Source organism: Capricornis sumatraensis, chromosome 2, assembly GCF_032405125.1.
Source record: "Capricornis sumatraensis isolate serow.1 chromosome 2, serow.2, whole genome shotgun sequence".
In the NCBI taxonomy this organism is placed as follows: Eukaryota; Metazoa; Chordata; class Mammalia; order Artiodactyla; family Bovidae; genus Capricornis; species Capricornis sumatraensis.
The window spans coordinates 62397044-62412490 of NC_091070.1; the positions used below are offsets into that span (position 1 = coordinate 62397044).

At 32.9% G+C, this 15447-nt stretch overlaps 1 protein-coding gene across 1 annotated transcript in view; it reads left to right on the top strand.

Annotated features, from left to right (window-relative positions):
- Positions 1-15447, top strand: part of MDGA2 (MAM domain containing glycosylphosphatidylinositol anchor 2) — a 921279-nt gene that overhangs the window by 571211 nt on the left and 334621 nt on the right. Inside the window, exon 5 of the mRNA XM_068965010.1 lies at positions 11328-11460. Coding sequence (XP_068821111.1) covers positions 11328-11460 — 133 coding nt within the window. The remainder of the gene's footprint in view (positions 1-11327; positions 11461-15447) is intronic.

The window sequence follows — 15447 nt, forward strand, 5'->3', positions numbered from 1 at the left end:
TCTGTTCACATGATATTTACCATACTAAGGCAATTCTAAACATATATTCACTAAGTACTGAAGCACCGTAGGCAGCTTCTTACTTGAAAAAGGGTCTTGTCACTTAAAAATAAACACATGGGTCTTGCCCAAATTTAGGGGAAACTTTTATGTTTTCCATGTAATTAAGACTTTGTTTTAAAGTTTTAAATAAGCACAATCAAATTTTTCATTCATTCCTTTAAATTTGTTGCTGTTTCTGTGTTAGCAATTCAAAAAGTGTATCTTAAAGAAGCTCTCAGACTTGTAGCTCTTTATTCTGCCTTTTAAAAGTTACTTATTTTCTCTTCCTTCTTTATTTTTCTCCCATTCTTTATGAGAAAAACAACTTTTGAATTTGAACATTTCAATACTGATACTTTCTTTGATGTGAATATTATACTGCATTGCATAACACATGCTTTTTCTGCTTTTTACTGTACTTGGAACTCTGCTGTTTGGACCCTCCAAATTAATTATCTTAAAAAAGTGTTTAAGAAACAAATTGTTCTTAAAATTCTGTGCTCTGGATTCGCCGGCTGTAACTGATAATTGCCAATAGCATATAATTTTAGCTTCCATTTTAAAATGTCTTTCTTGCCTTTGGTTACTTGATTGTTTTATCTCTGCTCCTAAAATGGCTATGTATTTATATCTGTCTTAAAAATTATGTAGAAGCAAGAAATGCTTCAATATTTTTATGTTATATATGCACTTAATTTGTTAATATTAAACATATTTTTTTGTAGGCAAGGTTGATAAAACTCTCAAACAGCAGCACATGGAAAGTACTTATGACCACAGAGAATGTTGGCTTTCTCATGGACAAATGTTATTAATTGTCTTTCTTCATACCACACAAGCTGATATATTGCACACAAGTCCAAGTATTGTGGCCTACAAGACCATTTTTGATCTTGTTCCACCTTGTTCTTGCTTATCTAACCTCCTATACCTCATTCACTGTTCTAATCACACCCACTATAGACATGCCCAGGTTCTGCATATTCTTGATTCCTCCAATTAGAATGCTATTTAGATAACATGGCAGGGATCTTCTTAACACTGAGAACTCATCACCTGAGAAAGTCTCCCTGACAGATCTATCTGAAGTAGCATCTCTTCCCTTTCAGTTACTCATCCCTAAAACTCAGTTTTTTTTGTTTTCATTTTTTTTCTATAGCACTAAAATTATAAACTTATCTTATTTGTATATCTGGACATAAACTCTTTTCAATAATTCACATGGCGACTGACACACTGAAGAATCTCAGTGAATATACTGAGCCAATATTCCCATGAAGATGTCTGGATTTTTAACTAAGGAATGTGTGCTTAGTCACTCAGTTATGTCCTACTCTTTGTGACCCCATGGACTAAAACCCACCAGGCTCCACTGTCCATAGATTTCTCCAGCCATGAATATTGGAGCGGGTTGCCATGTCCTCCTTCAGGGGATCTTCCCAACCCAGGGATCGAACCCAGGTCTCCTGCATTGCAGGTGGATTCTTTACCATCTGAGCCACCAGGGAAGCCCAAGGAATAGTTAAAATTATTAGTAAGTCCTGAAACACTCTCTGTAACTCTTACTTCTTTTTCCCCACTAAAGAAAGCTTAGTGAAATGTGAATGAGAATGATATTAAAATTAAATCAATTTTAGTGTATTTAATTTCTGAACTGTTGATGATTTTCTTGTAATTTTTAATTGATTTCTAGTCTAATTTCACTGGGTAGGAAAGTTTCAGTCCTTAGAAGTTGAGACTTGCCTGGGATGTATTTCCTTGAATGATCCTTATGCACCCACAAATTGTGATTCCCAAATTGTTGAGTTTCAGTTGGATAATATTTGTTAATTTTGTTGTTTGTGTATTCTACATATTTCCTGATTTTTTTGTGACTGCTGTTCTAAAAGCTGTTGAGAGAATTTAGTTAATGTCTATGACTTTGACTGTGGATTTGTTTCTTTCATCTTCATTTTTATCATTTTATGCTTTTTATATTTTGAAAATATATTCCTAGAACTTGCAGAATTAGAATTTTTATATCTTCTTAGTGGCCTATCTGGAGTAGGAAATCGCAATACACTCCAATATCCTTGCCTAGAGAATTCTGTGGACAGAGGAGCCTGATGGATTGCTGTCCACAGCGTCGCACAGATCAGACATGACTGAAGCGACTTAGCGTGCACGCATGCATTGGAGAAGCAAATGGCAACCTGCTCAGTGTTCTTGCCTGGAGAATTCCTGGGACAGAGTAGCCTGGTGGGCTGCCGTCTATGGGGTTGCACAGAGTCGGACACGACTGAAGCGGCTTATCAGCAGCAGCAGCTGTAGATTATCTGAGTGTATTATTTTTCTGATATTATAGCTTCCTGGTAAGCTATCACTCAGAAATGTACTACTGGCAGTGTTTCTTGCCTTATGTCTGTTTTGTCTGTCATCAATTTAACTATATACACTTTCCTTTGGTTGGTGGGCCTCTTTAGAGGGTGGGGGAGAGTAATAAATATTCATCTCTTTACTTTCAAACTTCATATTTGCAACACATTGCTTATAACCAGAATATAGATTTTTGTTGTTGTTTTAAGCCAGTGGAACTATCTTAATTTTTAGTACATTTAATCCAATGACTAGTATTGATTTTTTTTTTACCATGTTAGGCTCTTTTATTTTACTTCTCTTTCTTCTTGCCTTCTGGGTTTATCAGATATTGTAACTATTCCATTTTTATCATCCATCTAACTAAAATTTAAAATTATCTTAATAGCTTTTATTGGTTACCTTAAAAAATTACACCATGCATACTTATTTATTTATTACTTTAGCACTTCTTCAAGAATGATAAAACTTCAGAATAACTTAGAAATATCTACCCTTTTTATATTTTATGCTATTTATTGTCTAGTACTTTAATTCTACATATATTTTAAAATCAACAAGATTTTTCTTGTTCTTTGAAAAAATCATTATTCATTTAAATTTACCAATATATGTCCTTTTTTCCATTTTGCATTGATTTATGTGTAAGGAAACATTTGAGCTTCAGTTCTTTGCAGTTGGATATACATGTGTTCTAGAAATATTTATTGAAAAAGCCTTTCTTTCATCACTGAATTCCTTGGCACTTAAATTGAAAATCAATTGCCCCTTTGTATTAGAGTATTTCTGAGCTATTTATTCTGTCCAATTGATTTGTCTGTCTTTATTTAAATACCACACTGTGTTAATTCCTATAGCTTTATAACAAATCTTAAAATGAGAAAGAGTAAGTACCTTAACTATGTTCATCTTTTTCAAATTTGTTTTAGATGTTTTCACTTCTTTGTATTCCCACTTAAGTTTTAGGATCATCTTGATTTCTGCGGAAAGTGTGATAAGATTTTAAGCGAAGTTTTGTTGAATCTGTAGATCAATCTGAGAACAAGCTGAGATATGAAAGCTATAGAGTGGAGGATGATTGATATTGGCCATGTATTAATACCAAGCAAAGAAAAATCTAATCTGCTCCATTTTGGTTTTACCTCTCTATCATGCGTAGTATTGTTCTATGAAAATTCAAGAGTATATGTAAGATTTTTCAATGCCATTTTAAAATTTTTTAGATGCTGCTTTGAGTATTTTCGTGTATATATGGATATTTATCATAAATGCATGGGAAGCTAATCATTTGTTTAAGAAATTCTCAAGGGTTTATTTAAAACGAATACCTCTTGGGTTAAGGGGTGCGTGCATGCTCAGTGACTCCTTTGCATCTGACTCTTTGTGACCTCATGGACTGTAGCCCACCAGGCTTCTCTCTCCATGAGGTTATTCCAGTCAGAATACTGGAGGGATCTTCCCGACCCAAGCATCAAACTTGAATCTCTTGCGTCTCCTGCGTTGGCCTGCCAATTCTTACCACTGTACCACCTAGGAAGCCAGTTTTTGTTTTTCCAGTGGTCCATAGTATGTTTACTTTTGTGCAAGAAACACAAATGCAGATGCCTACTAAACTATCTGATACCATAAATATGTGATCTGTGGGGGCTAGTATGAAAATAATAGCTGGTTAGGCTTGCTGTATGTGCCTGCTTTTTAGAAAACAATATACGACCTGTTGCTTTCAGAATTCTATATCTGACCATCAGGGCTGCCATTTTGAAGTTCTGCTTGAGTCCACGGTTTTTTCAGGAGGGGAGGACACATATGATAACATTACTACTTTTGTATAATTGCAAATATAGGGAATTATAGAATAAGCAGGATTTCTCTAAAAGTTATCTTGTATGAAAAAATTAGAATTAACACATTGAGAATTCCAAGGCTCATTCCAGCCTCTAGGGCACATTTTTATAATACAGACACATAGGATGTAAAGAACATTTATTTACAGGAAAAGAACATTTATTAACCCATGAATTTATTTGATAACAAACAGCATTCTCTTTAGTACCTTCTAGCTGCATTGGAAATTTGGAAGCATGGTGAACTGTGATCAACCAGGAGGAGAAAGGAACACAGTAGATACAGCTTGTGGTCTTTATTTTTACAATGATAAAACAAAAATTTTATGTAGATTCTAATTTACAAAGTTAATCATACCTAGTTGTTTTTCCCTACATTGAAAGGTAACTCAAACATTTCTAAGTAACTGTTCAGAATTGTATAATTGAAGTGAAAGTATCAATTATTTGGGGTATATATTATAGTTGGTTTAGATTTAAAATTAACTTTGCTTTGTATCCTTGAAATGCTTCCCAATATTGAGGGGTTTTTTGTTTTGTTTTGCCTTCCTGTAATGCCTTTGCAGTTCTTAATGAGATAGGAATGGTATTTAGCAATACTTTTCTTTTTGCTTATCAGGCTACTGTGTATGTATATGTATTCTTATGTGTTAATGATTTCTTAGACTATTGTTTCCCAAAAACTGCTATGTGTACTTTATTAGGAAAAAACTTTCCATTTTAGTTTTGTTTGTTTTGGAGCACTGCAGTGATATTTTAATTTATTTTCATAGACCCTAAGGCCGCTATGGCTACATAGTGTAAATAAGATCCAGTTAAAAATGATTGAGATCTGTTTCGTACAAGGTTCAGGCACCTCTCTATCAGAGATACAGAGGTTACTAGGCAAGGCTCCTCCTAACTTTGATATTACAGGGAGAAATCAAAGAGAACATTCAAAATGGAAAGCAATAGCCTGTATAATATACAGAACGATGATAATATCTTCAAAGATTGGCCACCCCTCTGGTTGGCTGGAATAATGATTGGTATATGGGGGCAACAGTGGACCACAAAGCTGGAAAGATATATTGGGACTATATATACTGTGGATGGATTCGAATGACAGATCATAATCTACTTATTTTTAATATTAGAGAATTACATTTGTTTTAAAGATATTATGTTTTGCTGTTCAATAACAATGTCTTGTTTTTAATAAAGTAGAATTTCTAAGATAATGCAATACATGTGCCTCACATGCACATTCACACTAAGTTAATAACTATATCAACTTAAATTGAATATTTATTTTACCATACAGTAGAAACACAGAACCTTGACTGGACCTTTTTATAGATCATGCTTCCAGAATGAAATTGATCTGTGTTCCTGAGGCAGCTATGAATTAATAAGCATATAAGTCTAATAGGAATAATTATGCTTTTCATACTTGCACTCACTTAATACGAGGTATGCTGGACAGCATATATTGTTATCTATTTAGAAGTAAATAAATAAATTAACTTTTAGAGCTAAAAAATGAGTGTGAATTGATTTTTTTTCTTTTTATTGATATATGAAAGTAAATATTAGAAGAAATTTCAAATTCCTTTTCTAAGTAAAATAGCAATACTGTTTCAGGTTATGGGTATTATTTCATTAGGCAATAATCACCTTTGGTAAGGAGGTTCCCTTTATTTATTTAAAAAGTAGTTTTAAAAGTTTAAATCTACGTGTTTCAAATAATCTTGTGAATATTAAAAAAAACTTGTACTTAAATTTTACAAAATACACGTATTCTTGCTATTTCTCCAGAGCTTTTATAAAGATGTTCATGACATCATCTTGTGCATTGTAATTACACCATCTAATTGCAAGACTGAACATATTTACATCAATTATGTAATTAGTTATAATTAGGCTAATTAGACTAATTATACAATTAGACAATGATTAACTGAAAATTCCTTTTTACAAATCATAGAAATTCATATGAAAATATAAATCATTTTAGTTCAACCCAAATGATTCTCCATTCATATGATAGCTTAACCTTGGGAGATGGTGGACCTAGAAGTCACAGTAAGTTATTTCTCCATTCCATCAGTCATTCTCATGTGTTCACTTTGCTGCTCTGATCTGCATAAGAATTAACTAGGATATGCTATACATAAACCATTATATTTATTGAACCATATCTGTTGGTCTTTAAAAGGTAGGAATCATCTCAAAAGTAAAGTTTTAAAAACTCACTATCAGTACCTAGTTTATAGTCTTTATTTTTAGATAACATAAATACTAGCAGCATTTCTAACTGCAAGAACTTAAGTATATATAATTTTTCAAGAATGCATTCACTACAAGAATGACCTCTTTATTTTAACAGCCAGAGCTTCATTGCTATTGGTTTGAATGTACTTGATTGTTTCATCAGTCCCTTGGGGCTTGTTTCCTATTTATCTTTGCTTGTTAATAGTGGACTGTTCAGTTCTTCTGTGGATGGTCCCTAACTCAGCTTCTTAAATCTATCATTCATCTTACCCTAATATTAATGTTTTTTTCATTCTTACTATTAAAATTAGAGACAACGTGGTTCAAAAATTTTTTACTGAATACATTATGTTCAGAACAATGAGTTGGATCTACTCTTTTATTTTTTAAATCTTTATTGGACTATAATTGATTTACAGTGTTGCATTAGTTTCTGCTGTTTGTGTGTGTGTGTGCTCGGTCATATCTGACTATCCAATCCCATGGACTGTAGCCCTCCAGGTTCCTCTGTCCATGGACCTTTCCAGGCAAGAATACTGGAGCAGGTTGCCATTTCCTACTCCTGGAGATCTTCCCAACCCAGGGATTGAACCTGAAGTAAACCATCTTTATGTATACATATATCTTCTCCCCTTTGGACATCCCTCCCACCCCCCATCCCATCCATCTAATTCATCACAGAGCACTGAGCTGAGCTCCTTGTGCTTTACAGAAGATTCCCACCAGCTATCTATTTCACATATGGTAGTGTATGTATGTCATTATTTCAAGGAAGAGTTTTCAAACTAAAAATCTCTTACCTCTGCGACAGTCTCTAAAAGTATATTTTTCCTTCATGCTTTTTATTTTCTGAGTTAGTATCTTTGATCTAGTTATACCAGTTGTGTTTGTTTACATGGTTATGTATGTTTCTTGTAGTTTGTATTGTATATTTATATCAATATAAATCCAAGAGAGAACAAATTCAATCTGGAAATGAGAGACAAGTCTAACTTGTTTGTTGGCAAAATATGAAGTGGCTTTTTTGGGGGTAGGAGCTCTGTATTGAGGAAGAATAGAAGTCAGTAAAGGTAAATAACAATAAAAAGAAGAGTCAGAAAGAATTAGAAAACCAAGATAGAATATCTTAAGAGATCCAGATGGGGTGTGGAGACACTCAAGTGCAAGAGTGTAATGGCTAGCAAACATTGCAACTAAAAAGAAAGGAAAATTTGGAAAAGCAGGATTTCATTAATTGCAATACTATTGGCTATTTTTCCAAAAGTGTGTGTGTGTTGGCTTAGAAATTTGTTAGGTATCTATGCACACACACACAGAAGTCGCTCAGTCATGTCTGACTCTTTGCGACCCCATGGACTGTAGCCCACCAGGCTCCTTGGTCCATGGGATTTTCCAGGCATGAATACTGGAGTGAGTTGCCGTTTCCTTCTCCAGGGGATCTTCCTGACCTAGGGATCGAACCTGGTCTCCCGCACTGTAGGCAGACGCTTTACCGTCTGAGCTACCAGGGAAGTCCATCAAAATCACAGAAGAGTAGTAGTAAGTTTCAAAAGGATGTCAGTTGAGATCTTTTATAGATAAAATCTACTTCCTAGAACATAAATGCTAATTGAAACCATGATAATGCATCAGATTGCTCTAGAAAAATAGTATTCATAGAAGTTTGCAGACTAAAATTTGTATAATAGAAAATGAAATAAATGTAACCAAAATGTGTCTAAATTATTTTATTTATAATTTTTTACCTACACACAAGGTGCTGTCAAAATAGCAAAGGTAATCTAAAGTATTAGAAGGAAGTGGAGAAGGATACACACATAAAAAGGAAATGAAGATTTATTAAGATTTATTGAATTTTAACAAAAGAGATTATTAGTGTCATTGGAAGTTTCAGTGAAGTGTTGAAAAAATATCCAGAAAATATGGATTAAATATAATTTGCCAGTGGAAACAGAAACAAGGAATACTGGCAGAATATAATCAATTCTATGTAAATAAAGAGACTTTATCATTTAATATGCATCTGAATGGCACCATTTATTCTTTTATATATTTAAGAATTGTTATCACTGCCTGGCTTATTTTAGAATATTGACTATATTTATTAATGTCTATTGAATTCATATCAGGCGCCAAGCAGAAATAAATTCTGGGGAAATAAATATGTATAAGCAAAATGCTGAGTGCTAAAATATAAGTATCCATAGTACTTTTAATTGCAAAAGAATGTGTTTAAAAAGTATCTCACCTAAGATAAATCCTCTGCTAAGTGCTTAGGACATACTCCTAAGAACAAGACAGACATAATCTCTGCCCTCTTGGTACTTACTAGCAAGGGGGGAGCATGGCAGAAAATAAATCCATTACCAAAATAAGTGGAAAAAAGAAACTGTGTTATAACAAGGTATAAGCAGACCTCCCAGAAAGCGTTTCCTCTTTTTCCAGAAAGTAAGGAAAGACCTACCTGTGGAAGTGAGGAGTGTTGGGATTGAAGAATGAGACAAAATTGGTTAGGCATAGAGAAGTAAGGAACCAGGCATGTGCAGAGGGTCTGTGGCCACAGGAAGCTGAGTATGTGTAAAGAGTTAGGAAAATGAGAGGAGACAGGAGAGGCGAGGAAAATGCAGGTCCAAAGGGCTGACAGTCATGTTAAGAATTATTATGTTTATTTTTAAGAACAATAACATGCCATTCCTTTGATTTAAGCAGAGAGAGGGGATAATCAGATTTCCATGTTGAAAAGTCCTGATTCTAGATTAGATGATCATATTTGCTTGGATTCTTAAGCTATACTAAGCACAATCAGAAATTTCTCAGCTGAATGTTGGGCTTAGAGCATTATATTTAAGTATAAATAAAAGAATGTTCAATATTGAATGTGTTGCAAGGTCAATAAGAGAATCTGAGATGGAGATACTGAATATATGAATATCAAATAATAATTGAAAATCTAAGATTCCTGTGGCTAAAAAAGAAAGAGAGTAGATTTAGAGGAATAGACTTGAAGTCTACTTCGGGATATGTTGACTTTCAGGTATCTATGAGACATAAAAATATACAAAATTGATGTAAAAATTTTGCTGTATACATCTGAAATTGAGACAATTCTGGAATAGAAATAAAGACTTGAAGCAAAAGGCAGGAATATAGGGCTTGCAGTATAAATTCATCAGCAAGGATAAATCATTTAAGGAAATTTTATAAAGTGTGATTAACTGTGAAACAAATAGAATTCCAGAGAATACCAACAGTCAAGTGTTAAGGGGAGAAATAAAAGAAATCTAAGCAATGATGTTCAGAGGTACAAGGAGGAAGATATAGTATCTTGTTCAAAAAATTATCTGAGTCAACTGGTTCTAGTATAACATATTCTTTCTCTATGCTTTCTAACTAAGCACACTTTTATATGCATTGTGTATAGATAACATGAAAGCTCTGTAATATATTGAGAACATGTTTTAAATATAAATTCTAGAACCACAGACACTGACTCTTGTACATTCTGTGGGGTGTATTTGCATCTGCTTATACAGAAAAAATGCAATGTCTTTTATACAAAAAATTTAAGATACGACTGTTTATCCTAGTGAGGAAAATCCTAGTCTTTTAAGGTGTGACTGTTTTAAGACTGAATGAAAGGAGTTAGCCAAATGCCTATACACACTGAAGAAGATTCATTTGACATTTCAAAAACACTGTGTACCTACCTATGCTTTTTTTTTGGGGGGGGGTGGTTTTTTCTTTTCTTTTCTTTGGCAAATGAACAGGCCATGTCTTATGTATTAAATCACTAAGTATTCTGATTCTTTTGAATAATGTATGAAAGTATTGCAATTTTTAGGACTTGAATGAAGTCCTTAAGTAAAATAAAAGAAACACATGGTTCTGTACAGATGTTATCTGGAAAAATTAACATTTTGAAAATTGCTATACCAAATGAGATGTCATTGGGAGACATTTTTACCATCTCCATAATTAAGTTACTTGTGAGAGGAACTATTTTGAGAGATGCATTAATAACTTTAGCTGGTGAAGAAAAAAATCCCAGGAGACCTTATTTGAATTGGGCAAGTTTTTTTTTTCATCATCTTATTGTTGTTGGTGGTTCTTTTTATCTTCTGAATAACTTCAGTGTTTTTGTATGGGCTTTTTGGTTCATCGAGAGTGGATAAGACATTTTTGGCAACTTGCCTAATTTGAATCTATCTGCAATTCTGCAGATTTACTCAGGAGATTTAGACTTTAAATTCCTGAAAGTAAAGTAACAAGAACAAAAATAATATAAAAACATCATGAATACTCTTTAAATGCAGTTTTAGATCTATCATCTGCCATTGCTCCATATACACAAAATATTTATGTATATAAATTTAATTATCTATCATTAGATTGACTTCATTAACTTTGTTCTACCAACAGTGTTTCATTTATTGTCTCATCTTCAGAATCCTTTTCTTTCATAACATTTCATGTTGAAATCTGCATAGATTACACTGTTTGTTGAATAGACTCCATTATTAAGTACACTGTTCTGATCTTTGCATAATAATTTGCATAACTACCACCAGAAATAGATTCCCCCCCCCTCCTTAGGAAGCTGGTTTGCAAAGAAATTGTTATGAATTTTCATTGCTGTTTGTTAGTTTTTATCTCCAAGCACATTGCAGTATGATTTTTAAGTGCAATATATTTTTAAAATTTAGGGCATTTTTCTTAAATAAGTGACAATCTTCCATATTCTGATAATATGATTTAAAATATAATGTCATGTTTCATCCATTTATTAATTCGGTCACCACTGACTTTTTCTAATGACTTTTTCTACATTTTCAGGGTGAAACGAAGATCTTAAAACTAAAGAATCTTCGACCACAGGACTATGCTAATTATAGCTGCATTGCTTCAGTGAGGAATGTATGTAATATCCCTGATAAGATGGTGTCATTTAGACTTTCCAATAAAACAGGTATGGAACTACAATCTGAATGTTTTATGTTCCTTATCCACAACAAATGTTTTAAAAGTCTCTATAGCTTTTTAACTGACCAAACGATTTCTATAGTATATGTAGGAACAGTGTCTTTTCTTTCCAGAAAATTCTGTGATACATGAAAATTTTTTTTATAATTGGAAACTGTAAAATTTAACTGCAATAGGATCCCATGTAAGGCATTTGTTTATATAGCAAATCAAATTATTATTCCTTAAAATAATGCTTTCCTAGATATCACAAATCAGCCTATATTTTATTCAAAGAAATTTCAGAGAAATACTAGATTTTTCAAATGAAAATTTATGCTCCAAGTTGCTAAAAGTGTTTCGTGATTCCAAAGCTGAGTAAAAGAACCTTTCCCTTACTCCGTTTCATGTCAAGAAAGCTAATTGGTAATTTCAGGTAGGTATTTTTAGGAAATTATTTTTGTAGAAAATGTCAAAAATCAACAAGATTTCCACTTAAGTTAGCCTGTGTTTAGTAACATAGACCTCAGAATAATTGCAAACATGTTGAGAAGAAATGCTTGAATGAAAAAGCAAAGAGAGAGCATGTGAATGAGCTACTTTCATAAGTTTGTATATAAAAAATCACCATAATAAATTAGAATTTGAATGGATTTTGAGAAATTTTTAGTGGCAATTAATGAGTTTTTGATCTTGTGTTATTATATTAAAAGTATAGAACTTTTAAAAGTGCTTTACCCATTAACAAAAACCTTGAAAACTGTAGGTTTTGGTGTTCTTCAGTTTAGGTCCTGGGTCTGCCACTTATTAGCTCTTATTAGATCTTGTTGAGCAAGTTACTTTACTCTTCATTGCCCCAGTTTCCTCATAAACTCATAAAGTTATAGGAAGGGATTTATGAGTTAATGTATAAAGAATATAGAACACACTTATTTGTTCCTCTGACAGTGAGCTAGTAGTCAGCAGCTCCATCTACTCATTTGGTAGAAATATTAAATCTAGGGCTTTTTGGAAAGATGAAAAATTTGTGTGCTCATACTTTAACCTGTAAAAGGTCGGTTTTCATTCCAATCCCAAAGAAGGGATGCCAAAATGCCAAAGAATGTTCAAACTATTATACAATTGTGCTCACTTCACATGCTAGCAATGTGGTGCTCACTTCACATGCTAGCAACGTTATGCTCAAAATCCTTCAAGCTAGGATTTAGCAGTATGTGAACTGAGAATGTCCAGATAAACAAGCTGGGTTTCGAAGAGTTGGAGGAACCAGAGATCAAATCGCCAATATCCTTTGGATCATTGAGAAAGCAAAGGAGTTCCAGAAAATCATCTACTTCTGTTTTGTTGACTATGCTAAAGCCTTTGACTGTGTGGATCACAAGAAACTATGGGAAATTCTTAAAGAGATGGGAACACCAGACCACTGTATGTGTCTCCTGAGAAACCTGTATGCAGGTCAAGAAGCAACAGTTACAACCAGACACGGAACAACCAACTTGTTCAAAACTGGGAAAGAAGTACAACAAGTATATTGTCACTCTGCTTATTTAATTCTATGCAGAGTAAATCTGCTTTTTTAACTTCCATGCTGGGCTAGAGGAAACTCAAACTGGAATTAAGATTGTAGGGAGAAATACCAACAACCTCAAATATGCAGATATTACTTTAATGGCAGAAAATGAAGAGACCTCTTGGCTCCATCCTGGATGCCTGAACCATGGTTACTCCATTTTGATTTTTAAATGCACCCTTTTTATTAATGATTAAAGCAAAGGTACAGTGCATGTTGACAGATGATAATACAGGCTGTTCTAGTTCAAGCCAGATCATGTGTAAGCCAAGCTGACTTCATCATATCTCAATGTGTGTGAATATTTCTTCCATTCAGTGAAATGGGGAATAGCATAATAGTGTATATATTATTACTTATGTTACAGCCTTGCATTCGAGAAGTGTTTTATTAATTTAAAAGTATTTAATGTTTATCATTTCAGTTTATCTTTATAACTACTGAGATGTAAACAGGTGGATTTTTTTAGTCACGTGTTTTCACATCACCTGACACATAACAAACTGGCCTACAGCAATAAAATATTTTCATTTGGACCTACTGTATAGCACCAGGTACTCTGCTCAGAACTGTATAATAACATATAAATGGGATAAGGATTTGAAAAGAATAGATATATATAATAACTGAATCCCTCTGTTCTACACCTGAAACTAACAGAACCTTGTTCATCAACTATACTCCAATATAAAATGAAATTTTTTATTTAAAAAGGATCCTCATTGGGTTGTTTTGAGGATGAACTGAAGTAAGACAAAAAAAAATTCTTAAAGATTAAAGTATAATAAAATTGCATCTTTTTTTTTTTTAATGCTGAATATATGTATGATTTTATTACCTTCCAATTTCCACAGCGACGAAGGGATGGAGACAGGCTTGGTCCCAATGTTTGAAGGGTTATTTTAAAATGGAGACTGACTAGCTATTCAGATTTTTTTGTGGATCTGAGAAAATGAACTTAAATCTCAGCCATAGTGTTTTATTAGAAATAAATGATTTATCCTAAAGTGGAAGGGAGAAGATTATCACAAGAAGTAATAGGCTTTCCAACTCCTAAAGTCTTGTAAAGCAGCTGGATGACTATTTCCAAGATAATTTTTAAAAATCATTAGCTCAGAAAGCAGAGATTTGACTACATGAAGAACACAAGATCACTTTCTGGTCTATTATTTTTTAAGCAAAAATATTATATATCTAGACTGAACAAACAAACTATTATTCTCTTTTATGAATATTTTGAATATTCTCTTTTATAAACATTTCACAACATTCAGATTGACAATCATTACAAAATGAGCTTCAGAGTTATGATAAATAAGTGAATTGAAAAATATAAACTAATACCATGTTTGATTCTTTGTTGACTATAATCAGGTATGTGCCTGGTGTTTTTCATATTCAAATCAGGTTTGCTTAAGCACATTTCCCCTCTGGTTGTGCTCAAAGTTAGAAGAGTCCATGAATTTCAAATAAAGTTTCCATCATCTCCATGCAAATAGGTCTGTAAACTAACAAATAAGTCCATAGTTTTACTAACATCAGGAGATCCTAAGTTACCACTGCCATAACCAATATGAGAGTCAGATATTTTTAAGTTTTCCTTCTTGTGAATCTCTAAATAAAAAGTTCTCACATTTCTAACTCTTAGTGTACACAGTGTCAAGGAAAATGTGTAATTTATTGAGGGAAAAGATATTCTATTATAAATATTGTAATGTTTGATTAATCTCCTTTGTAATATACTTAGGAAAGTATAACTTTGGAAATACTAATAATTTTGGTATAGAGATCAAATAATTTACTAAAAATGTATATTTTGTACAGACAAAATTTCATTTTAACATCTTTATAGTCAAATAAACTTTTAAATTTCAATCACTCTATTGACTGGATTTGCACAATGCCCAAATGATACAGCATGTGAAGATGGAAATAATGTCTACTGTGGATGAGGGTTTCTAAAAGGTTTCGCAGAAGAATAATGGCATTGTGTAGTATAGATTCCTGAGCCTATTCCACATCTACAGAATTAGAATTTCTAGGGAATGACCTGGCAATGTATACATTTTAAACATATATAAATGCTTTGGAAAACAAATGTCTTTATTGTCAGACTGTTTGCCATGAACCTCTTACATTTTGTGAATAGAAACTTCCATTGATAAAAATCAATTTTCTAGACCTGCTTATAAAAACAACTGCTAAGTGTCATTTTAAAAGTCAGTGTCATCTATAGATTTACCAGTAATGTGTTTTCTTAACTTTTTTACTATGAATTAGCATCATAGTAGAGCTTGAAATTATCTGTCATGGAGTATCCAATCAATTGTTGGTCTCTGTTGACTATTTGTCATGCTATGAAAAATTTTCTGTTATATAAATATTATTTATCATACTAATCTAGCTGTCTTAGACCTCATCATG